This window comes from Canis lupus, chromosome 8 (genome assembly GCF_011100685.1).
Source record: "Canis lupus familiaris isolate Mischka breed German Shepherd chromosome 8, alternate assembly UU_Cfam_GSD_1.0, whole genome shotgun sequence".
Taxonomy (NCBI): domain Eukaryota; kingdom Metazoa; phylum Chordata; class Mammalia; order Carnivora; family Canidae; genus Canis; species Canis lupus.
This window is the reverse complement of record NC_049229.1, coordinates 41,184,887-41,212,237: the sequence shown is the minus strand read 5'-3', so window position 1 is coordinate 41,212,237 and position 27,351 is coordinate 41,184,887. Positions and strand designations below refer to the sequence as shown.

Genomic DNA, 27,351 nt, shown 5'->3' with positions numbered 1-27,351 from the left:
ATCACATTAACAGGCTAAAAAAGAAGTCACATGATCATACCAATAGGTGCAGAAGAGACATCTGACAAAATCCTACACCCGTTTGTGATCAAAATTCAGTAAACTAGAAATAGAGTGTGGACAGGAGTGAAATGTCCTCAATTTGATAAAAAATATCTATAAAAACCTATAGCTAATATATTAATGGTGAGAAATTCAAAGCTTTCTTTGTAAGATCAAGTATAATATTCCCTCTCACCACCCCTTTTCGACACTCTACTGGAAATTTTAGCTACTGCAATAAGATAAGAAAAGTATACAAACTGGGAAGGAAGAAACAAAAACGGCTTTGCTTATATATGACATGGCCATTTATGTAAAAAATCCAAAAGAGCCAATAAAAAAACCTTCTTGAACTAATAAGTGATTATAGCAAGGTGGCAAAATACAAAGTTAATATACAAAAGCCTATCATTTTCCTATATACCAGCAATAAACAATGGAAACATGAAAATAAAACAAGATATCAGCTACATTAGCACTCCCAAGTGAAAGACATAAATCTAAAAATATATATATAATATCTATGAGGAAAGCTATCAAACTCTCAGTGAAATCAACAAAGAACTAAGTTCCTATTCCATGTTCAAGATAAGAACACTGAATATTATCAGAATGTTGGTTCTTCCCAGGTTGATCTATAGATTCAATGGTAATCTGAATCAAAATTCCAGCAAGTTATTTAATGGATATCTACAGGCTGATTATAAAATTTCTATGGAGAGGCAAAGGATTCAAAATAGTCAACACAACACTGAAGCAGAATGTAGTTAGAGGATTTATAGTAACAGACTGTGATTCTTCCTATAAAGTTATAGTAATTAAGATAGTGTGGTATTGATGAAAGAACAGCAATTAAATGAATAGAACAAAATAGAGAGCCTAGAAATGTAGACACACATAAATTTAGTAAATTAGTCTTTGACAAAGGAGCAGAAGCAATACAACGGAGCATAATCTTTCCAACAAATGGTACTGGCACAACTGGACATCTAAATTTTTTCATCTGCAAAAAAATGAATCTAGATACAGACTTTACATCCTTCTCAAAAATTAACTCAAAATGGGTCATAGAACAAAATGGAAAATACAAAACTATGAAACTCCTAGAAGATAACATAGGAGAAAACCTAGGTGAATTGGGTGTGATTACTTTTTAGATACAAAAAACAAGGCACAATCCATGAAACTGGACTTAACTAAAATTAAAAATTCTGCACTGTGAAAAACTGTTCACAGAATAAAAAGACAAGCCACAGAATGGAAAAAATATATTCGCAAAGGTATATCTGATGAAGAAATATTAACCAAACATACAAAGAATCCTTAAAACTCAACAATAAGAAAACAAACAACCCAATTATAAAATGGGTCAAAGAATTTAACAGATAACTCCTCATAGAAGATAACAGATGGCATATATGCATATGAGAAGATGTTCAACATCATATATCATCAGAGAAATGCAAATTAAAGCAATAATTAATACTACACATCTATTAGAATGGCCAAAACTCTGAACTCTAACAACATCAAATGCTGGTAAGGACACAAAGCAACAGGAAATCTCATTCTTTGCAAGATGGTACAGCCATTTTGGAAGACAGTATCACAGTTTCTCAGACGACTAAACCTACTCTCACCATACAATCCAGCAATAGTGCTCCTTGATATTTACCCAAAGTAGTTGAAAACTTACATTCACACAAAATCTGTACATTCATAACTGCCAAAATTTGGAAGCAACCAAGATGACTGTGGATAAAAGGTGGTACATCTGGACAATGGAATACTATTCAGTGCTAAAAAGAAATGAGTTATCAAGTTATGAAAAGCTATGAAAGAACTTAAATGTGTATTGCTAAACAAAAGAAGTTAATCTTGAGAGGCTCCATACTGTATGGTTCCAACTACATTACAAACTGGAAAGGTGAGAATTATGGAGACAGGAAAAAAAGTTCAGTGTTTTCCAGGTGTTGAAAAGGAAGAAGGGATGAATAGGCAGAGCACAAAAGATTTTTAGGACAGTGAAATATTCTGTATGATACCATAAAGATGGATATATGTTATTACACATTTGCCAAACTCGTAAAATGTACACCACCTAAAATAAATCTATGTAAATGTAACAAATCTTTCATACATCGTTGGTAGTAATGTAAAATGATACAGTTATTCTGGATAATAATTTGACAGTTTTTTTAAAAAAAAAACAGTTGTCATATGACTCAGCAAATGTACCCTGAGTATTTATTGCAGAAAAACAGAAACTTTTATTAACAAAACTTGTTTAAAAACACTCATAGTAACTTTTTTCATAAAAGCCAAACCTGGAAAAGATCCAGATGTCCTTCAATGGAAAAATGGTGGAACAAACTATGGTACATCCATTCCAAGGAATAAGATTCAGCAATGAAAAGGGATGAGGTATTGATTCATGTAACAATCTCTAGGGAATTATGCTGAGTGGAAAAAACCAATCCAAAAAGGTTACTTACTGAATGATTCTACTTACATAAAATTCTCAAAATGGCAAAATACAAAATGGAGAACAGATTAGTGATTGTCAAAGGTTTAGAAAGGAAGGCTGGGTGGGAAATAGGTGGGCATGGCAATAAAAAGACAACAGGAGGAATCCTTGTGGTGATGGAATTGTTCTGTATCATGACTGCATCAATGTTAATGTCGTGAGGGTAATTTTGTGCTAGTTTTATAAGTTGTTATCACGAAGAAAATTGATAAGGGTACATGGGATTTCTAAGCACTTACTTAGAAATTTCTTAAACTTTCATGTCAACTTTCAATTATCTTAAACAAAACGTTTTAATAACAAACTTCTAAAAGATGTACTAAATTTTTCATTTATGTAAATATAAAATTTTAATATGTAGATACTAGCCAAAGGTATGCATGTTTATAAAGTAAGAAGTATGCTGCATGTTTATAAAATTTGAATGTAGGAAACCAAGTCATGTTCTACTGAGAAAATATAAACTGGGGAGAAGTTTTGAGGGTTTGCCTATATTTTAATTGCTTTATTTAAAAACATCATATATGCTTTCCACTGCTTTGTTTCCTTTTATTTTTCTCCCTCCTTTTTTGCCCTATTTTGAATGTTATCTTCATTAAATTTCATCCCTTTGCTCATTCTTTTAGTGATTACCCTAACAGTTTTTGTACACTTAACTTTAAAAAAATTAAAGTTCATCAGTATCTTTAATCGGTTAGAAAACACAGGGCTTTAAGAATATTTATCATCATCCCAGATTACATGCCGTTGTTTTCAAGAATGAGTTCCAACACATTTTTTTCTTTTATAAATCAGTCATTATTTTTGTTTTATATGGTCATTTATTTTATATTTACTTAGATATTTACCATTATTTTTGTTCTCTTTCCCTTTCTGAATCTTGAACTCTTCACCTGAGGTAATTTTTCTTCTGACAGAAGGATATCCTTCAGTTTCTTAAAGTGAGGTTCTTTGGGTGATTAAAATCTTCCCATATATAATAGCAGGAAAATGACATTCTATATGCCCCCCTCCCCCATTCTTGAATAAATGACAACTTTGCTGGATATAAAATTCTTGTTTAACAGTTTTTTTCTTTCAGCACATTGGAGCTATTATTCTCATAACTTCTGTTTCAATTCTGTTATTTATTGACAGGTTAGCAACCAGTCAAATTGCTGTTTAATTTTATACATTCTGCGTTTTCTGCAATTTTTTTTAAAAATTATCTTCTGAAACTGAAGTTTACATTTGACAAAATATTAAAAATAAAAGGGTGCATATGAGTATTTAGAAAAAACACTGCAAGTGAAGATTATAATCTTAAGATCTAAAAAAAAACTGTAAAATCAACAGGGAAGCATCCTAGTATAAAAATTGATAAATAATGTGGGTCTTCAACTTACAAATGAGGAACTACAAATAATCAATACACACATGTAAAATGTGTTATTAATATGTTATAATACTGTTATCAAGCAAAAAAGTACATTTTAATAATAATGTATCATTTATTGCCCATCAAACTGGGAAAGAATCAAAATTAAAAAATCAAGATAAAGGGATTGTGCGTTTTCTATAACTTTATTGAAGTATAATTTATACACCATATAATTCATATTTTGTCAATTTATAAGATCTCTCTCTCTCTCTCTATTTTAATTTGTGGCATTTTACAGTTCTAGTATGATATATCTAGTGTATTCCTTTTTACTCATCCTGGTAAGAATTTGTTTGGATTCCTGAATCTGAAGATTTGTCTTTCAAGATTTTTAGATTACTTTGGTATTTCAAGCATTTTCTTTCCTTCTCTATTGTCTCCTGATCCATTTATTTATTTTCTCACTCTATCCTTAATACTTTCTAACTTCTTCATTTTTATGTCTGTCAACCTGAACAGCATTCTGGATAATTTTTTCAAATAGTTTCATCTATTTTCCCAATTTTCTCTTCAACTGTATATAATCTGCAGTTTAATAAATTAAGTTTTAATTTTTCATATTTCACATATCAAAACGTAAAGTTATTTTTCAAACTATTTGTTTCTTACATAGAATTTACTTTATTTTTATTTTTTTAAATTGGAGTTCAATTTGCCAACATATAGCATAACACCCAGTGCTCATTCTATCAAGTGCCCCCCTCAGTGCCTGTCACCCAGTCACCCCCACCCCCCACTCACATAGAATTTTTTTTTTAAAGATTTTATTTATTTATTCATGAGAGACACAGAGAGAGAGGCAGAGACATAGGCAGAGGGAGAAGCAGGTTCCCTGCAGGGAGCCCGATGTGGGACTCCATCCCAGGACCCCAGGATCAGGCCCTGAGCCGAAGGTAGATGCTCAACCACTGAGCCACCCAGGCGTCCCCTTACATAGAATTTTTAAGTTTCCTTTTAGTAACTCTAAAACATTAGTTTTATTTCTTTTTATTGTCTGATAACATTAGGATTTTAAGTCTTTCATAGTCCATCTGTAGTTTCGTTTCTTATGATGTCTCAATTTTTGTATGTTTTGTCACTCTTTTTTGGTATATGTATGACCTTCTAAACTTCCTTAGAATTTTATCTGTGTGACAAATCTGTGAGGTCTAGGTTGAAGTAGAAGCCTTTGAGAAATGATTTACTTCTGTCAACTGATTAGGACATTTTCAACCCAAAGCCACTTTAGATTTTCCTTTGTTTGATGTTTTTCATACTGCACAGGTAGTCCCAATGTGAACCATCATGAGGTTATGATACAGAGGGGAGAAAAGCTGGATTCAACTCCCTTCCAAAGCTAAGGAGATATCTGAAGGATTATTCTTAAAAAATACACTGAATTGGTCCTGTGCTCTAGATGCTCTGATCTATATAGTGAACTAAAACTGCCATAGAATTGCTATGCTCTGTGCAAGGATCAGAAGATACTATAAGGAACCTGAAACGTGTTATTCAGATTGTGTATTATATGACTCATGATGCATGGGTATCAGCTATGATAAAACTCTTATATTAGATAATTTAGCTTATAATTTATAGCTAACTATACATGCTGGGTGGGAGGAGGGGAAAGGTGCCAGCTTCCCTGAGTGGAGGTGGTCATTCAACCAAGTCTGTCTCACTTATCTTTTGCAATGTGGTGCACTTCCTCTGAGGTTGAATCTGGATGTGCCTGAAGTACTATAGAACTGTCCTAAGAAAATGTTTATGCTATGTATGTTTTATTTCCTATCCTAAAACGATTTTAAAAAATTGTGGTAAAATACACACACCATAAAATCTATCATTTAAATTAATTTTAAGTGCATAGTTCATTGGCATTACTTACACTCAAATTATTGTGCAACCATCATCACTGTTCATCTCTAGAACTTTTTCATCATCCTATACTGATACTCTGGCCCATTAAACAATGATTTTCTATTCTACCCTTCCAGCCTCTGGTCCAATATTTTCTATTTGACTATTCTAGATACCTCATATAAGTGCAATCAGAATTTGTCCTTTTTGTGTCTGGCTTATTTCATGTCTCCAAGATTAATCCATGTTGTGTCATGTATCAGCAGTGCATTCATTTTTAAGGCCAATATTCCACTGTATGTATATAACACATTTTGTTTATCCATTCATCCGTCAATGGACTTTAAGTTGCTTCCACTTTTTGGCTATTGTGAATAATGCTGTTATGAACACAGGTGTACAAGTCTCTGTTCAAGTTTCTGCTTTCAGTTACTTTGGGTTTATACTCAAAAGTGGAACTGCTGCATCATATGGTAATTCTATGTTTAATTTTTTTGAGAAACTGCCACACTGCTTTGAACAATGGCAGCACCATTTTATACTCCCAACAAAGGTTCCAGTTTTTCCACATCCTTACCTACCTTTTTTGTTTGTTCGTTTATAATAGCTATACTAGTAGGTGGGAGGTAGTATCTCACTGTGGTTTTAACATTTCTCCAAAGATTAGTGATATTGATTACCTTTCATGTGCTTATTGGCAATTTGTGTATATTCTCTGGAGAAATATCTATTCATTTTTAAATTGGGTTGTTTTTGTGTTGGAGTTCTTTATATATTCTATTCTAGGTATTCAATCCTTACCAAATATGTGATTCTCAAATGTTTTCTCCCATTCTGCCATTTTGCTTTGTTGATAGTGTCCTTTGAGGCACAAAGGTTTTAATGATGATAAAGCCCAATTAAGCCTCCTTTTTATTGTTGTTGCCTGTAATTCTGGTATCATATTTAAGAAAACCACTCTAAATTTAACGTCATGAAGCCTTTCCTGATGTTTTCTTCCATGAGTTTGATAATTTTAGTTCTGGCATTTAGGTCTTTGATATGTTTTGAGTTAATTTTAGTATGTGGTAACATCATTCTTTTGCCTGTGGATATCCAGTTCTCCCAGAGCCATTTGTTGAAGACAGTACTTTCTTCATTGAATTGTCTTAGTACCCTTCTCAAAATCATTTGAAGTTAAATACACAAGTTTATTTCAGGCCTCTCTATTCTATTCCATTGGACTAAAAATCTGATTTAATTCTAGTACAACTTCTTAGATTATTGTAACTTTGCAGTCAGTTTGACATCAGGGAGTGGGAATCCTCCTACTCTGTTGTTCTTTTTCAAGGTTGTTTTGTTTCTTTGGGCCCCCTGGAGATTCCATATAAATTTTAGAATGGATTTTCTATTTCTGCAAGTTACACTGCTGTTTTTCGATAGGGATTGAATTAAGTCTGCAAATTGCTTTGGGTAGTATTGACATATTAACAATATTAAGTCTTCCAAACCATAAATATGGAGTTTATTTCCAGTCATTTAAATCTTCTTTAATTTTTGTCAGCAAAGTTTTATAGTTTTCAGTTACAAGTTTCTCATCTCCTTAAATTTTAATTACTAAGAATTTTATTATTTTTAATGTGATTTTAAGTGGAACTGTTTTCAAAATTTCCTTTTTGTATTTTTTGTTGTTAATGTATGGGAACACAACTGATTTTTGGATGTTGATTGTGTATCTTCAACTCTGTGAATGTGTATATTAGTTCTAATAGTGTGTGTGTATGTGTGTGTGTGTGTGTGTGTAATTGTTAGGGTTTTCTACAAATAAGATCATGTCAGAGAGAAAACAAATTTACGTCTCCCTTCCCATATTAGATACCTTTTATTTCTTTTTTCCTGCTTAATGTTTTGGCTATAACTTCTAATAGTATGTTTAATGAAAGTGGCAAAAGTGTGAATCCTGGTCTTAATCTTGCTTTGGAGCAAAAGCTTTGTCTCTCACCATTATGATGTTAGCTGTATGTTTTTAAATATAAGCCTTTATTATGTTAAAGTAATTTCCCTCCACTCTCAGTTTGTTGAATGCCATTAATATGAAAACATACTGAATTTTGCCACATGCTTTTTCTGGATGTGGTATATCACACATGTGTGTGTGATATATTACATTGGTTGCTTTTCAAATGTTAAACCACCCTTGGATTCTAGGGATATATTCCACTTGGTCATGGTGTATAATCCTTTTAATATACTGCTGAATTTGTTTTTGCTAGCATTTTGTTGAAACTTTTTACATCAATGTTCATAAGGGATACCAATCTGTAGTTTTCTTGTAGTTCTTTGTTGGGCTTTGGTATCAAGACAATGCTTTCCTCAGAGAATTAGTTAGGAAGTGTTCCCCTTTCTTCCATTTTTCAGAAGAGTTTGAGAAGGACTGGTGTCTGTTTTTCTTCAAATGTATGGTAGAATTCTGCAGTGAAGCTATCTGGTATAGCCATTTTATTTAAAGGTAGGTTTTTGATTACTAATTCAATCTCCTTACTAATTACAGATCTATATGATTTTCTTTTTTTTTTTTCCTGATTCAATCTGAATAGGTTTTGTGTTTGTAGGAATCTGTCCATTTCATCTAGGTTATCCAATTTATTGGCATACAGTTGTTCACAGTACTCTCTTATAGTCCTTTTTATTTCTATAGAATTGGCAGTAATGTCCCCATTTTTGTTTCTGAGTTTAGTAATGTGAGTCATGTCTCTTTTTTCTTAGTCAATAGAGCTAAAAATTTTTCAGTTTTTGTTGATCTTTACAGGGAGTCAATATTTGGTTTAATTGATTTTTCTATATTATCATTCCATTTTCTATTTTATTTATCTCTGCTTTAATCTTTATTATTTTCTTCCTTCTGCTAGATTTGGATTTCTTTTTCTTTTTCTAGTTCCTTAAATTATAATGCTATGTAGTTGTTTTTGATATCTTTCTTTTTTTTAATGTAAACATTTACAGCTATAACTTTTCCTGTTAGCATTGCTTTCTGTGTATCATTTAAGTTTTGGTAAGAAACATAGAGCCAGAAGACAGCTGAATGATATTTTTTCAAGTGCTGAAAGAAAATAACTGCCAATCCAGGATTCTATATCTAGTGAAATTATCTTTCAGGAATGAAGGTAGAATGAAGATATTTCCAGATGAAGGAAAGTTACTAGAAGGCATTGTCAGCAGACTTGCTGTCAACCAATAACAACACCACAACAGTGACCAACACTTAAATAAGACTTATTATGAATCAGTTGTTGTTTCTAAGCATTTTATATGAACTCATGTAATCCAAAAAAAGGTTGTTACTATTAACATCCTTATATGCAGAGGAGAAAACAAAAACAAAAAAATGTTAAGTAGCTAGCGAGTAGTAGAGCTAGAATGCGATCCAAGCAGTCTGGCTTCAGAGATGATGGTCTTAACTATTATTTGATACTATCTTGTAACTGACTTACACATAATAACTGGAGGATATTCCATCACATAGATGAAAACCATTTTAAACAGAATTAGTAATTTAAAAATTATTTTTATTTAATGCTGCTCTCTAGAGATAAAAATAGGAAGGAGAGGCAACAACTTTCATATACTACTTAGAAAAAAATTCTAGGGAACCCTGGGTGGCGCAGCGGTTTGGCGCCTGCCTTTGGCCCAGGGCGTGATCCTGGAGACCCGGGATCGAATCCCACGTCGGGCTCCCGGTGCATGGAGCCTACTTCTCCCTCTGCCTGTGTCTCTGCCTCTCTCTCTCTCTCTCCCTCTCCCTCTCTCTCTCTCTGTGTGACTATCATAAAATAAATTAAAAAAAAATTCTATAGAATTAGGATGAAAAACTGATTTATCAACAGTAATTATAACTAAACATTTTTTGAGTACTTACTATGTGTCAGAAGTTATTTTAGGGTCTGAGGATGTAAAAATGAATATGATAAAGTCCTGGTTCTTAAGGATTTTATATAAATTAGGTAATACAAATAAGTACATAATTACAATATAGCATTTGCTATAACAGAAGCATGTACAAAGCCTAAGGTACATACAAGGTAAAAATGGTATAGAAATGAAACATCAATCTAATCATGGCTGTTTCAAAATATTAATTTTTAAAAGGCCTTGAAAATGTTCCCAAAAATGAACATTTAGGAAAATATTCCATAATTTCTTATGCATTACTCACATATACTACTATTTCTGTTTTAAATTTGAAAACAAATTCTCAGTTAAATCAGCAATAAACAGAAAGAAAAGACAAAAGAATATGTTACTTTTGTAAATACAAAAAATAAATACTGTGTATTTATTTTAATTTTCAAAGCCTTCAGTATAAAGATGATGGACTTATTCCAAAGTATTTAGGATCAACTCCTGCTGATTAATTTTCCATTTACTCAACAGTCCAGTCCTCAGCAATTGTGTGGATTTGGAAGGTAAAAGAGGAATTAATCCAGAAAAATCTTTCAATAAGACAAAAAGTGATTCTACTATGCTGGATCAAGAAAGCTATAAAGAGTTACCTTAACAGTTGCAAAGAATAAGTTCTCCAGCTAAACTGTGGGATCCTTAAGGTGAGGACCATGCCTTATTTTTCTTTCTATCCATAGTATCCCTGATGGTTAATATGGGACCTAGCAAATAGAGTATTATGTTTGCTGAACAAGATTTTTTTACAAAAGAATTGATAAAAGTTTACTTTTTCTTGACTATAGTATTGTATGCCAAGAAAGAGTTCTTTTATGTTCAAAGGTCACTACTCAATTCCATAGAGTAAAGGGATCAAATGTGACCCTTGACCTCAGAAGTGTAGGCAATGTAAGAATGGTTTAAAAAAGAGCAGCCTGGGTAGAGCAGTCAACTGGGCATCTGATTCTCACTTTTGGCTCATGTCTGATCTGAGGGTCATGAGATCAAGTCCCACATTGGGCTCTGCGCTCTGCATGAAGTCAGTTTGAGTTTCTTTCTCCCTCTTACTTTGCTCCCCCCCCGCCCCGTACTCTCTCTCTGAAATAAATGAATCTAAAAAAAAAAAAAAAAAAAAAGAACAGCATATAAGGATCAATATAAGCTCCTTAAAAGATCAGCACAGACTTTTAAATGTATAATTTCTACATGCTTTTGTAATTCATTTTTGCTCTTACTAAAATTAAATGTTCTAATATAGGACATGTGACAGCAAAAATAATACAGTAACTAATGACCAATTCACATTTCCCCGTAGCTGTGCTTCAAGTGGCTACCATTAACGGGATATAAAACCTGTCTAAGTAACAGAAAGGGCATCATGATTCATATTCCATGTGTTATATAGATATATTTCGTTTTATATTCATATTACACATAGGATGAATAAGCAGCTATATATAACAATTATGAAACTGTGCAACTATAAAGTTGCTATGTATTTTTAGATTGCTCTGAGATCAACTGCCTATTAATCAATGCTCATTAAATCAACAGATCCTAAGTCGATACTTCTGTTTAACTTAAATGATGTATGTTGTCCTCATTAAAGGTTTTATTCTAAGAGTTACTAAAACAATTACAAAAAAATAACTGTCACACAGAGAATGGATGTCAACATCTGTGTCAACAAAGGCATAATTTTAAATATACTAACTTAATATACTACTAATATATTAATTCAGCTTTTTATGGTCACACATGAATATACCTACTTACAAATTCTTAATATATGAGAATAACTTTAGGAAAAAAGTCTACTGTTTCATTTTATTAAACTAGCATTTGATGACAATTAATGAATATTTATCAATGATTACAAATAATCATACACAAAAATAATTTTACATCTTAATAAACTGGACTCTTCTCTGGGTTAGGATTGACAGCTTTCAGCAAAGTATAGTATCTTCTAAAAGTTTAACATACATGTAAAAAAAAAACTTGAAGGAAAATGGTCAAGATTTAATAAGGATACTAAGAGTCAACTCTGGGGGAAAAAAGGGAGCATATTTAAGTGTTATTGACTTAAATTTCTTATATTTATTAGTCTATTGTAGTGATTAGTGGTATGGAATTAATTTTCTTTGCAACATGTTAGTGCTTTCTTACCTAGAGAGCATGCCCAGAGGTGTAACATTAAGTGATCCCATCAGCATTGCCAGGGCCATCCCTGGCGCTTCCCGTTCTATTACTTCTTTTGTAGCCTGTAATTAAAGATTAAATAGCAGACTGAGTGAAATTAACCAAAATGAAGGAAGGCAGAGTAGTAAACTTAATTTAAAAAGTAATTATAAATATTGCTTTCTATAGACCATACTTTATAGTTCCTAAACATTGTATTTAAGGTATCAAGACCCGGTTCTTTGAGACCTTTGAATAAAAGCTGAGAACCAGGACCTCCAGAGAAATAGGATGTATTAGTAGACCTCTTTATCTCTTGTAAATCTCATCTAAGAACCTAAATTTACGACATAGCCTTAGATTGCTGTAATAGCTCAATAGATTTTCACAGGGCAAGAAATCTGGGTATTTTTCAACTATTGCACATGAAATAATCCCTAAAACCTGAGATAATTTTGTATCTCTCCCAGATCTATTATTTTATGATATAATTAAAATGAACTCAGGAAGTCACCACATCAACTTTCTCATGTATTGGGTAGAAGAAAAACTCAATTTACCATCTTCATATTTTCAATATAAATTAACTATCTTATTATTGTAAAAAAGAATCAATGAGGTGGTAGGCTTTAACTATATAATAGAAGTTTTAAGATAGAGTATTCTTAAGACAAGGGTAGTCATTCTATTTCTTCTTGAAATAGAAGAAATAGAATAAAGAAGACAGCAAAGTTTCATTTTCTAAAGGTCAAATAGATACATTTATAATACTGTGATGGTAAAGATATGTTTTAGGAATACAGGACTGACTCCATTCCTAATCTTCTATTTCTACAGATGTAACAGGTTACAATAATTGGGCGCAATATAGGAATAAAGATTGCAAAAAAAAAAAAAACAAAAAAACAAAACAACAAAAAAAACAAACCCAAAACCTATTCCAGTAAATAAGAAGAAAGGCAAATGAAATAAAAGGCAAATTATGGAGGAATATAAAGAAAGGTTAATTTTTAAAAGTATTTTATTAGAAGTTGAGGGATATTATTAAATAAGATTGTAGCTCTGGGCAAAAATTAGTTAGGGCCTTGACAAAGTAAATAAAATCCATCAAGTACATGTTAGATGCTGGTTGATGTTATAAATAAACTTTTAAGACACATATAAATTAGTTGTTTAATACCTTATAATTATATAGAGTAAACGATTACCAGAATTGATGTGATCTACTGGTCTGCCGAATTCTAGCATAATGCAATATTTAACAATAGCAGAAATTTTAAAGAAATATTAACACTATCATAATGCTTTTCAATAAACCTGCCTTAAAAATACAGAATTTTTTAATTCTCTAAGAAACTCCTAAATTCCTAAGTGTGAGAATTGATTACTTTCATTTAAATATATAGCTGAAAAATGTCAAGCTAGCATTATCTAGAATCTATCAGTTGTTTTCCAAATTCAAATATCTGGTATGATTCTGAGATCTCCTGAGAACAAACATTATTTCTGCATTATGAACTGCTTTATTGATGTTTACAACCTTTTCTTAGAGACTGTAAAACCGTAGAGAACTATCTTAAGAGAATTCTTTGGGTAGGACTAATAATTATTTCATTATCTGTTTGAAAAAGTCACAAGAGCAGTATTCAGCATTTAATCAACTTGGGATCCACGTAAAGATGATGTACTCCAAGTAAATTAACACACTTTATTCAAGGACAAATGAAGAAAATGTAAAAGTCGCTGAGAAGTCTTTTCACTTAAACAGATACTTCAAGTAATAACATTTATCCATACAACAAATATTTATTAAACATCTAATGGGAATCCCTGGGTGGCTCAGCGGTTTAGTGCCTGCCCTCAGCCCAGGGCGTGATCCTGGAGTCTCGGGATTGAGTCCCACATCTGGCTCCCTGCATGGGGCCTGCTTCTCCCTCTGCCTGTGTCTCTGCCTCTCTCTCTGTGTGTGTCTCTCATGAATAAATAATAAAATAAAATCTTAAAAAAAAATCTAGTATTTACTAGGTATTATTCCAGGCATTGATGTTACAGTAGTGAACAAAACAAACTTTTAAGAGTGTGCAAACTCAGTGTTTGTATAACCCTGATTAATGAATTACATACGACAATTACCTGTAAGAGATGCAATTCACTAATTTCTATAGATTCTCTAAAATATACCACTGGGTTTGGTTGGGCCACAGTGGTCTACCTAGAATGCTTCTTCTCACTTTTCAAAGAATTGTTTCACTGTATGTAAGTAGATCCAATGAAATGGCTCAGTAAAACTCGTATTTATATTAGCAAGTATTTGAGGCCATTGTATGTCACATTGCACTGTGATCCTCTTTAGGGGGAGAAGAAACTTTCTCTGAAGTGTCATGTCCAGGAATGGGTACTCCTCTGTGTCACCAGTTTTGTTTTGTCTTTTAAAAAATTAATGGTTGTGAATCAAGTTACCCTTGAAAACAGAGACAGACTTATGGATACTTTTTAGTACAGAACACAACTTAATTTCATCTTACTTTTCCTTGCTTAATTTCCCCACATTTATGTTATTAAAAGTTCTGTTTTTACATATTTGGGCAAACCATCCTAAATACTTTTCAGAGTATTAATACATATATAGATGATGGATAGATGGATGAATAAATGTATTCTTCATACAGAAATCTTCATTTTTTTCTAAACGTAATTTAGGGAGGGCAATTGATGGTGAAGCCCTCTAGATAATCTGGGCCTATAAACACATAGTTTCTTTATTTTAGACCATAATAGGAAAATATATACTGTGGTGATGCCACTAAAAGGCACTAATGTCTACAGTGGTGAGTGCTGAAGTTGTCAAACTCTTTCTAGGACTAGACACGAATCAACCTTTTTGATAAGGTCTTTCTAAATATTGGAAAAATAATCTTTTTTTTAAAAATCTATAGCCAATATATCTTTTCAATAAAATATCAGAACCCTTCTATTTACTTTTTATTTATTTTCTCTCCTACTAAGGCTGGTAGAGCAGAAAGACTACATCTGTGACATCAGACAATTCCACCACACAGTTAAGCTTCATGAGAGTAAGAGCTGGATAGATTGCAGCACCTAGTACAGTGCCCCACTATAGTATGTGTACTCAATAAATACTTGTTGATTAAATATAGGATGAATAAATGAACCAATATAGGTTTGAAACCCAGCTGTATCACTCAGTTGCTCTGCGAATGAGTACTAAACCTCTTGGAGCTTCAGTGTAACTTATGAATAAAATAGAGATAATAACAAAACCTACCTACATGTTATGAGAATTAAATCACCTAGCATAGAATAGGCATTCAATACATGTCAATTCTCTTTATGCCTCTTCTTTCCAATTCTCCTTACATCCTTGCAGTTTTGATTATACCAGTTAGAGGCCAGGAACAATACAAACATCCAGAAACCAAACCTAGAAAACAGTGGTTGAGAAGCAGAGATGAGGGGAAAGAGAATGGAGAGCAAAAACCTAAATGTAAGAACACTGGCAAATGGGGGACAGGAAGCAGATAACTGAAATCTTGGATAAGGGAACAAGCAACCAAATGAAGCATTGGAATCAGAAGATGGACAGGACAGCAAGAGCTGACTAAAAACATCTATAAACCATAAATGAAAAAGTACAACTAGAAGGCAAAGAGCAAGGGAATAAGATTTACTTTAGAATCAAATAAGAAAGTACTATCTATCTAAATTATTAGAAAATGGAAACAGAAGAATGGTTTTAATAGTTTAGCTTTATCTGTGCCTGTTAATGAGTATATAATAAGCATTCATTATCAACAGGCTGTTAATAATCAATGGAAAAAAAGAATGCCATTAAAAGTTTGAATTTTTTCTTAATCAGCTTAAAATTGTTTCCAACTTTCTTATACATTATTAAGTATTAAATTCTTTTTTTTCCTCAAGTAATGGCAGAGTTTATATTCTTACTTCAGATATAACCTTTTCTGAACTACTAGAGTCCAAAATAATAAAGTTCAAATGGATTTAGCCATTCTCTTTAAATAAAACATTTCATCTTTAACTTAATACTTTCTCAACTATGAAACTTGTTAAATACTTTCTAAACTACGAAACCTCCTATGGAAAATCACTTATCTTTTTTAATTTTATTAGTAACAGTTTCAAGAAAACATTAGTCAGGAAGTGCTTGAAAGACTGTTCAAATTGCAAAAAAGGGTGTCATAAACAATGATTTTATAGCCCAGAGAACTTGTCAATGAAATTCAGATCCATTTTAATTTCACAGGAAAAATAATCTTTAAAAATGTTATTGCTAAGAGGCAATGATGTTTAAATATGCACAAGACACATTAGCTAAATATAAATGTGAAGAAATTCCTCAAACTCATGGTGACTGTGAAAAACTACTTAGTGTAGATAGCGTTTTTAAAATTTTTCTAGACATATTTTTGTCAACAACATATAATTGATATATTAATATTTATATGTTTGTTGCTTGACTATATAGATTTAAGAAAATTTCCTCCTAACAATTATTGCAGTACTCTCTGATTAAATAATCTTGAATAACAAAGATTATCTTTGAAATGCCATCTAATAATGTTACTAATAATGTTATTAATAAAGCTAATCTATCAAGGTCGATATAGTTAGAGCAGTTGTTCTCAACCTTGAGTGTGCATCATAATGTCCTAAACACCTTGTTAAACACTGACTGCTGGGTCTCACTCACAGATTTTGATCAGAAAGTCTGGGTGGGGCCTCAAAATATACATTTTTTTCTTTTTTTTTTAATTTTTATTTATTTATGATAGTCACAGAGAGAGAGAGAGGCGCAGAGACACAGGCAGAGGGAGAAGCAGGCTCCATGCACCGGGAGCCCGACGTGGGATTCGATCCCGGGTCAACCAGGATCGTGTCCTGGGCCAAAGGCAGGCGCCAAACCGCTGCGCCACCCAGGGATCCCAAAATATACATTTTTAATATGTTTCCATGTTATGCTCATAATGCTGTCAAAGAACCACAATTTGAAAAAAACACTGCAGATGGAATGAGGCAGATTAATGATTACGTGTATCACTTGATCTAATCTTCATGATTACCTTATATTCAACTTTAAAGTAGATTGAGATAAATGTGGAGTATTTATCAGAGTAAATATAGACTTAGAGAGGAGATAAATTAGGTAAAAAAATAGGCAGTTTGATGACACCCAATTAAATTTTCCTTTATTGTTTAAAGGGCAAACACATTAATTTTATTTTGTGCTTTAAAAAGGGTTATAATAAACCATTCAGAGCCTACCTCTATAATTATCCTATGGTACAAAGAAGCTATCTTAATATATTCCTTTTTTCAGGACTACACATTATGGATAATACGTGTACATGACTAATTCCTGGGGATATTCAAGGAGCACTAGCTATAAATCTATTCCTTTCCTCTCTCATTTAAGGAAGAGAGTAGAATGAAAGAGTCACATTATTCTAAGGGAAGCCTTGAATTTATTCTAATTAATTACAATACTCATTTGCATATTTTGTTAATTTTATATTAGCTGCAAACACCTTTCAACCAATCATAACACATCAGTGTATCATAACATGTGATTAAGTGGTTGAAGGCTACTGTTACAAAGGAGAAGCTGCAACCAGGGAATGAAGGTAGTTATCTCAGTTTTACTTGGAAGATATGATCTTATTTATGTATTTCTTTTCCTCAGAGTTTTTAGCCTTCTTAAATATTTACATCTTCTTCCACTCCTAGAAGTAGAAAACTTCTCAAAAAGGAGACACTCTCAAACTGTTTGTCAGTTAAAGTTGTACAGTGTTTAAATAAGATTTTCATATGATGAAAGATAAAGGAGACAGTTTAATTGTACAAAACACACAAAAAAGAGTAAAAATTTAAGTACTGCAGCAATGCCATCTTCCATTTCATTCAGTGAATATATACTTTGCAGTGAGCATGAGATGCCAAGAGTCCCACAGTTCAACTCAGTTTACTGAGTTAACATACCACCATGCTAAGTAAGATTCTAATGTTTAAAGATAAATATTTCTTCTATGCCATGGGGTCTTTTTAAAGCAAGCCAACCAATATATCTAGCTCAACAAAAAGATCTATTTATTTATTTAAATTATTTTTAAAGAGACTTTATTTATTAGAGAAAGAGTGTATGTGCAAAAGAGAAAGAGAGAGAAAACAAGCAGGGGTAGAGGAAGAAGCAGACTCCCTGCTTTAGCAGTAAGCCTGATGTGGGGCTCCATCCCAGGACCCTGGGATCATGACCAGAGCTGAAGGCAGACACTTACCCAAATGAGCCACCCAAGTGCCCACAAAAGGATTTATTTTAATGCTGGAATAAAAACCGGGTTTTGGACTACTGAGAATATGGCTTTTCATGGGTGATTACAAGATTTCTAAGTGTTACTTTAACAATGTATAAATCTCACCTTGTTTTCTAACATTTAGATCCCAAACCTGTTAACCAACTTGAGAGTATATAGCAAATACTTCTTAACTTTACAACTTTTCTCTTTACACAGTTATTTTTCACATTATTTTCCTCCTTTATCTAAACATTAACTTGATAATCAAATTATCCAATAAAAAAATCAGGGAACTCAGATGAGAAAATTATTTTTATAAGAGATTTTTATGAGAATACTTATCTTCATATTTCACTTACATAAATAGCACTACTTTACATCTCATTGCAGGGAAAGGTGAAAGAATAGTGATCTATGGATTATTAGCATTTTCATATCTGCAATATACATTTATTCACTTTTGGCATTATGTGAAAAATAATATAGTTTTCCTTTAAGGTACTGTGTTGGTAGCATATGTCTTTTAATCCATATAGAAAAAATGCTCCTCAAAAGCTGATATGTAGATATGAGAAAATATACTGTTTCTCAAATCTGAAGAAAGATGAAGTTGAAAGACGATATAATTTGAAATTGTACTAAATGGGGCTGTCTGGTTAGTTAACTAGTGAGAACATAACCCAGTCTCTATTCCAGCTACTCTGAAGTTTGTTTTTTTTTAACGTAGTAAGTAGTGTATAATATAAACAGAAACATAACAGTTGCCTTAAAAAACTATACACTGAATCCTGACTTTAATAATGACACATAATTACTTGATATATCTAAAGCAAGTTTTAATATTCATATATATAACAATATAACTACATGTGCTTAAACATCTTAATTGAGAAAAAAAGAAACAATCTCCTACTTTAGGCCTATATGTACTATTTGGAGATGGCTCACTGCCAACTGATTTTAGAAAGCCTAAAACTCTGCTCTTTTGCCCTAAGATGTAATAATTCTCACTGTGGCCTAAGGACATGTAATTACCATGTTTAAAGTTCTCATTCTGCAAAACTGGATTTTCACCAGAATAGGCACATGTGATAAAGTGAGAGGAACAAGAAATAGATGAAGTAAAGGAAGCGGGATGAGTGGAAGAACTGTTGAAAGAAAAAAGCAAAAACAGCTCTTATTTTAATTATCATTATAAAGTGTTGTATTTTTGTCATCTCATATCACCCTCAGTTTTAAAATTAGAAGTCAATTGGAAAGAAGAAAATAAGTCCTTCCTAAAAAGAAAGAAATCCAATATTTCTGTTTTGAAATAAACTTAACTAAGTAGAAGTTCCATTAGTAAAGATGAGAAAAAAATGTATACACTTAAGTATTTGGAGCCTATGGTATGCTGTAACCTGAGTTAAACAAGTTGCTCTACAGTTGCTCATCTAAAGATTGATTATAACCTCTCATTTAATGATTAAGCTTTTTATTTGTCCTCTATAACCTAACAGTCCTTCATTGTTCACATATTAAATGAGTATCAGCTTAGGCTTTTATGCCTCTGGAAATTTATTCTCTGTTTTCCATTTGTAAAAAGTGGTAATGATATTTATTACATTTCTTATAAAACTAAAGCATTTTTAGCTAACTGAAAGAATACAGAATATAATGTTAGTATGGGAACATACACTACATTAAATTTATAATGCTCTGAAAAAGACTTATTTCTCATGTTTACTACACTGGAGAACTAAACATGACTAATATTATTTAACTGTGTACTTCAATAATAGAAATATTCATATTAGAAGTTTTAATTTAAGGTGCTTTTCTTACAAAACACCTACCAATATTTTGTTTAAATAGTTAACATATTCCTGTATTACATAAATACAGAGGAGATTTATTGATTCGCTTTTTGTAAATTTTATGACTAATCCAATGTCAGAGGGTAAATATATAGAAAACTCCAGAAAGGAACTCAGACCTATAAATTTCAATTCTGAATTAATCCATTAATCTATTATTGTATGCTTTCAATTTATAAGGCACTGAACCCTTTTCAGACACAGGAATGATTTTTTTTCCTCTGCTTAAATGCAATAAAACATATAAAATACTAAGTATCATTCCTAATACATATCAAGTACTTAGCAAATTTTGGGTACTATTATACTGAAACACAAATCTAAAGCCACGTATGTTGTAGAAGTTATTATAGCGAAAGCAATTATGAAAACTGAATAGTTCTATCAGAAAGAGAATAGAAGCTATGAGAGGAGCATGTCTGTTTTTGAATGTGTATGAATTACCAGAAGATGTCTGAAGAATGCAACATACTAGTGACAATCTTGAAAACTTAATGAAGAATTACCAAAGCAGCAGTTTTGAAGACCTCAATTACCAGGAAGATAGCCTTGGACATTACCATACCTTTCAAGGAGATTGGGAAAAGAATGTGAGAAAATTGAATATATCTCTTGAAGGAAAAAGAACTAATAGCACCTCTTGATTTATGCTTTTGCTGGGAGGAGCAAGATGGCGGAAGAGCAGGGTCTCCAAATCACCTGTCTCCACCAAATTACCTAGAAAACCTTCCAATCATCCTGAAAATCTATGAATTCGGCCTGAGAATTAAAGAGAGAACACCTGGAATGCAACAGTGAGGAGAGTTCGCGCTTCTATCCAGGTAGGAAGACGGGGAAAAAGAAATAAAGAAACAAAGGCCTCCAAGGGGGAGGGGCCCCGCGAGGAGCCGGGCTGAGGCCGGGGCGAGTGTCCCCAGGACAGGAGAGCCCCGTCCCGGAGGAGCAGGAGCTGCACCAACCTTCCCGGGCGGAAAGGGGCTCGCGGGGAGTTGGAGCAGGACCCAGGAGGGCGGGGATGCCCTCGGGTTCCCTGGGACAGTAACAGAGCAACTGCGCGCCCAGGAGAGTGCGCCGAGCTCCCTAAGGGCTGCAGCGCGCACGGCGGGACCGCGCACGGCGGGACCGGCGGGACCCGGAGCAACTCGGAGAGGTTCGGGGGCGGCTCCGCGGAGGGGGCTGCGCGGCCCCGGGAGCAGTTCGGAGGGGCTTGGGCAGAGGAAGAGGCTCTGTGCGGAGGGAGCTGCGCTGTTCCAGGAGCAGCTCGGAGGGGGCTCGGGGGCGGCTCCGCGGAGGGGGCTGCGCGGCCCGGGAGCGCGAATCCAACAGCGCAGGCCCCGGAGCACAGGGCGCCGGGACACAGCCCAGGATCCCACCTCCCCCGGGACAGGCAGAGGCCGGGAGGGCCCAGGACAGCAAGGACACTCCTGCCCCAGCTGAGCAGATCAGCGGCCCCGCCCCAGAGCCTCCAGGCCCTGCAGACGGAGTTCCTGCCGGAGCTGAATCCAGGTTTCCAGAGCTGGCCCCACCACTGGGGCTGTTCCTCCTGCGGCCTCACGGGGTAAACAACCCCCACTGAGCCCTGCACCAGGCAGGGGGCACAGCAGCTCCCCCAACTGCTAACACCTGAAAATCAGCACAACAGGCCCCTCCCCCAGAACACCAGCTAGACTGACAACTTCCAGGAGAAGCCAAGGGACTTAAAGTACACAGAATCAGAAGATACTCCCCGGTGGTTCTGTTTTTTTGTTTTGTTTTGTTTTGTTTTGTTTTGCTTTTTGATTTGTTTCCTTCCCCCACCCCCTTTTTTTCTCCTTTCTTTTTCTTTCTTTTTCTTTTTTTCCGTTTTTTTTTCTTCCCTTTTTTTTCTCTTTCTCTTTTCTTTCCTTCTTTCTCTCCTCTCTTTTTCTCTTTTTCCCAATACAACTTGCTTTTGGCCACTCTGCACTGAGCAAAATGACTAGAAGGAAAACCTCACCTCAAAAGAAAGAATCAGAAACAGTCCTCTCTCCCACAGAGTTACAAAATCTGGATTACAATTCAATGTCAGAAAGCCAATTCAGAAGCACTATTATACAGCTACTGGTGGTTCTAGAAAAAAGTATAAAGGACTCAAGAGACTTCATGACTGCAGAATTTAGAGCTAATCAGGCAGAAATTAAAAATCAATTGAATGAGATGCAATCCAAACTAGAAGTCCTAACGACGAGGGTTAACGAGGTGGAAGAACGAGTGAGTGACATAGAAGACAAGTTGATAGCAAAGAGGGAAACTGAGGAAAAAAGAGACAAACAATTAAAAGACCATGAAGATAAAGGGAAATAAACGACAGCCTGAGAAAGAACAACCTACGTTTAATTGGGGTTCCCGAGGGCGCCGAAAGGGACAGAGGGCCAGAATATGTATTTGAACAAATTCTAGCTGAAAACTTTCCGAATCTGGGAAGGGAAACAGGCATTCAGATCCAGGAAATAGAGAGACCCCCCCCTAAAATCAATAAAAACCGTTCAACACCTCGACATTTAATAGTGAAGCTTGCAAATTCCAAAGATAAAGAGAAGATCCTTAAAGCAGCAAGAGACAAGAAATCCCTGACTTTTAGGGGGAGGAGTATTAGGGTAACAGCAGACCTGTCCACAGAGACCTGGCAGGCCAGAAAGGGCTGGCAGGATATATTCAGGGTCCTAAAGGAGAAGAACATGCAACCAAGAATACTTTATCCAGCAAGGCTCTCATTCAAAATGGAAGGAGAGATAAAGAGCTTCCAAGACAGGCAGCAACTAAAAGAATATGTGACCTTCAAACCAGCTCTGCAAGAAATTTTAAGGGGGACTCTTAAAATTCCCTTTTAAGAAGAAGTTCAGTGGAACAGTCCACAAAAACAAGGACTGAATAGATATCATGATGACACTAAACTCATATCTCTCAATAGTAACTCTGAATGTGAACGGGCTTAATGACCCCATGAAAAGGCGCAGGGTTTCAGACTGGATAAAAAAGCAGGACCCATCTATTTGCTGTCTACAAGAGACTCATTTTAGACAGAAGGACACCTACAGCCTGAAAATAAAAGGTTGGAGAACCATTTACCATTCAAATGGTCCTCAAAAGAAAGCAGGGGTAGCCATCCTTATATCAGATAAACTAAAATTTACCCCAAAGACTGTAGTGAGAGATGAAGAGGGACACTATATCATACTTAAAGGATCTATTCAACAAGAGGACTTAACAATCCTCAATATATATGCCCCGAATGTGGGAGCTGCCAAATATATCAATCAATTATTAACCAAAGTGAAGAAATACTTAGATAATAATACACTTATACTTGGTGACTTCAATCTAGCTCTTTCTATACTCGATAGGTCTTCTAAGCACAACATCTCCAAAGAAACGAGAGCTTTAAATGATACACTGGACCAGATGGATTTCACAGATATCTACAGAACTTTACATCCAAACTCAACTGAATACACATTCTTCTCAAGCGCACATGGAACTTTCTCCAGAATAGACCACATATTGGGTCACAAATCGGGTCTGAACCGATACCAAAAGATTGGGATTGTCCCCTGCATATTCTCAGACCATAATGCCTTGAAATTAGAACTAAATCACAACAAGAAGTTTGGAAGGACCTCAAACACGTGGAGGTTAAGGACCATCCTGCTAAAAGATAAAAGGGTCAACCAGGAAATTAAGGAAGAATTAAAAAGATTCATGGAAACTAATGAGAATGAAGATACAACTGTTCAAAATCTTTGGGATGCTGCAAAAGCAGTCCTAAGGGGGAAATACATTGCAATACAAGCATCCATTCAAAAACTGGAAAGAACTCAAATACAGAAGCTAACCTTACACATAAAGGAGCTAGAGAAAAAACAGCAAATAGATCCTACACCCAAGAGAAGAAGGGAGTTAATAAAGATTCGAGCAGAACTCAACGAAATCGAGACCAGAAGAACTGTGGAACAGATCAACAAAACCAGGAGTTGGTTCTTTGAAAGAATTAATAAGATAGATAAACCATTAGCCAGCCTTATTAAAAAGAAGAGAGAGAAGACTCAAATTATGCTTTTGCTTAAGTTTAATAGAAAACAGTAATGTAGGGGAGCCTAGGTGTCTCAGTTAAGTGTCCAGCTCTTGATTTTGGCTCAGGTAATGATCTCAGAGCCATGGGATCAAACCCCACGTCAGGCTCTGTGCTTAGTCTGTGGCCTGCTTGTCCTTCTCCCTCTGCTCCTCCCCACTCTATCTTGCTTAAATAAAATCTTAAAAAAAAAAAAAAAAAAAAAAAAAGAAAGAAAACAGCAGTGTAACTATGCACCTAGCAAACGTGAAAAAATGTGTCCATAACTTTATATTAATTTTTAAATTTCCCTAACAATCATACACTAAAAATTAAAACTTTAAAAACAACAGTTGTCAGCATGGGAATAAGACTCAGGATGGTGAATAAAAGGGTAACATAAAGGATCAATGTTCCACTCAATTCAAGTTAATGCTCTGCTGCTTGTAACACAGGGGTCTTAATATACTCATTTTCAATCAACCATTATTATACTTCATAATAGAAAAATTTACTTTTTAAGAATCTCCACATATACAAGAGTAGATTAAAAATGTCAGTGAGTTACAACCTGGAAGAAATATAAAAGGAAGAACATATTATTTATTAAATAAAATTGACATAAGTTAGATGAAAGAAAATCCTTACCTTTATTATATTGGAAGAAAAATCTCTTAACACGAAACTTTAAAATAATTGGAGGCCTAATTCTTAAAAACTGTTCTAAAAAGAGGTGCAGCTATCCTTGCCACTGTATATTTGCATAATTACAGGAATGCAAGAAAGATTATAAATATAAAAAGTTCTTAGAAAATGAAATAACAGTTCTTATATATACTCTGATTTGAAATACATGTGTATAAAATAAGATTTTAGTCTATGAGGTTCTTCCAAGGAAACAATTTTTTATAGACTCGTGCAACACACATATTCTTTTGATGTGGAATTTGGGGTTAATATTTCCAAATCAGGATCTGTACTTCAAGTTCTCAGGATTGGAGACTCTTTAGGAACATTCATACTATAGTATTTAGAATAGTTTGCTACCCAAATGAAGCCTATGTTGCCTTAAAGACCAAGATTTAAGAAAAGTTAAAATAGAGTATAACATTGAAAAAATATTACTTCATAAAACTGAGGATAATGCACACATGTTGTAGGACTGGGATTGAATTCTTCAAGTTAGGGCTATAGGAAACTGAACAGATGACTCTACTAGGGTGGCTGGTAGGAGTGGGGAGGAAGTTGGTTGTATCCACAAATCTCATCATCTAGTCAGAATGGGTAGAAATGATTATCCTTATTAATATACAAACAACACATATACCAACATACACACAAAACCATAGGCTGTTTATTTATAATCTTTCCTCTTTCAATGCTATCTTGATGCCCATTTTAGCTCTATGATATGCTCTAGAAATTATACTCCTATGTTTGACTCAGGCTATACAAAAGCCAAACCAAATTCACAAGAATCAACAAAGGATATTTTAAAAATTCAGATTTTTTTTTTTAAAATTCAGGTTTTTAAAACAAACCTGAAAGATTTGGTAACCAAGCAATATTATTTTATATTAGGATAATTATGAACAGGCTAACTCAGATCCTCTCTTCACATAAAAAATTAAGTATCTAAGAGCAAAGGATACCCAACGCAGAAATATTAAGTAGGGCATATGGAAACTGGCATTTTGCTCAAAACTACAATAGGAAGGATAGACTTCTATACTTAACAGAATTTGCCTCTAGGGAAAAGACAGAAAACAAAGAAATAAATGGGGATGTGGGGAATGGTAAGACTAGATTCTGTCATGCTTTGGTTTCCCAGGTTTCTTCTTTCCTTAATGCAAGTTGCCCAGAAGCTATGAGACATTTTGTAATTTTCTCTGAATAATTTTCAGATACCACAACAAATTCTCTATTTTTAAAGCTTCTTATATTACAAAATGATGGGTCTATGTAAGCAATATTTTCCTTAAATCTTCCTGACCTGTCTCTGATCAGCAACAATAACAAGAAGATATCAAATAGAAACATTAGTTTTTACACTTGGAAGAAATCAGAGAAAAAATAAAATTATGACAGTACTCATTTCCAGCATCTCAAAATAAATCTGACCTAAATCAATCAGGGCAAATGTAGGTCTACTCTTAAAGTTAGTTATAAAAATGGAGATTAAATCTGAGTTGTTCTTGTGTCATTGAGAGAGGTAGGTAGTATTGCATAATAGTGTAGTATTAATTTTAGGGATAGAATTTTGTGATTCATCAGTTGCATATAACACCCGGTGTTCATCATATCAAGTGTCCTCCTTAATGCCATTACCTAATTGCCCCATCTACCCATCCACCTCCCCTCCAGCATCCCTCAATTTACTTATATTTAAGAGTCTCTTATGCTTTGCCTCCTTCCCTCTCTGTCCTTAATTTATCTTTCCTTCTCTTCGCCTATGTTCATCTGTTTTGTTTCTTAAATTCTGCATATGAGTGAAATCATACAGTATTTGTCTTTCTAGGTCTTATTTCACTTAGCATAATACACTCTAGTTCCATCCACATCATTGCAAATGGCATGATTTCTTGCTTTTTGATGGCTGAGTAATATTCTATGGCTGAGTAATATTCTATAATAGTAATATTCTATTCTATTTTGATGGCTGAGTAATATTCTATTGTGTGTGTATATATATACATATATACACACACATATATACACACACATATACCATATACATATATATATATTTAGCAATTCATAGTTAATGGATATTTGAGCCCTTTCCATGTTTTGGTAATTGTTTTCAATCCTGGCATATTAAGATCATTTTATAGGTTGGTTTCAAGATTTTTCAGAGTTTTTCAATTAAGTGAAAAATAATTATAAGTCAGAGGTAAAATTAGTATGAGGGAGAAGCAAAACTTTTAATATTATATTAAAATATACTATTTTTATTATGTGATAAAATATTCTATTTACTCATTTTATTTAGTTTTTATTTATTTATTTTATTTAAGTAGGCTCCAAGCCCAGTGTGGAGCCGAATAGGGGACCCAAACTCACAACCTCGAGATGGAGACATGAGCTGAGATCAAGAGTCAGTCAGATGCTGACCCGACTGAGCCATCGAGGTGCCCCTGTATTAATAGATTTTAAAAAGTTGTTGCCCAAAACAT

The 27,351-nt window shown here is 34.0% G+C and overlaps 1 protein-coding gene across 14 annotated transcripts in view; it reads right to left on the bottom strand.

Annotated features, from left to right (window-relative positions):
* GPHN (gephyrin) overlaps positions 1–27,351 on the bottom strand; it is a 625,991-nt gene that overhangs the window by 270,185 nt on the left and 328,455 nt on the right. For 13 of the 14 annotated variants that reach the window (XM_038544964.1, XM_038544965.1, XM_038544967.1 and 10 more), the window contains one exon: positions 11,913–12,007. In XM_038544964.1, the coding sequence (XP_038400892.1) occupies positions 11,913–12,007 (95 nt within the window). Of the gene's footprint in view, positions 1–11,912; positions 12,008–15,210; positions 15,367–27,351 lie in introns of all 14 variants that reach the window. The other variant, XM_038544976.1, reaches the window with a different exon arrangement.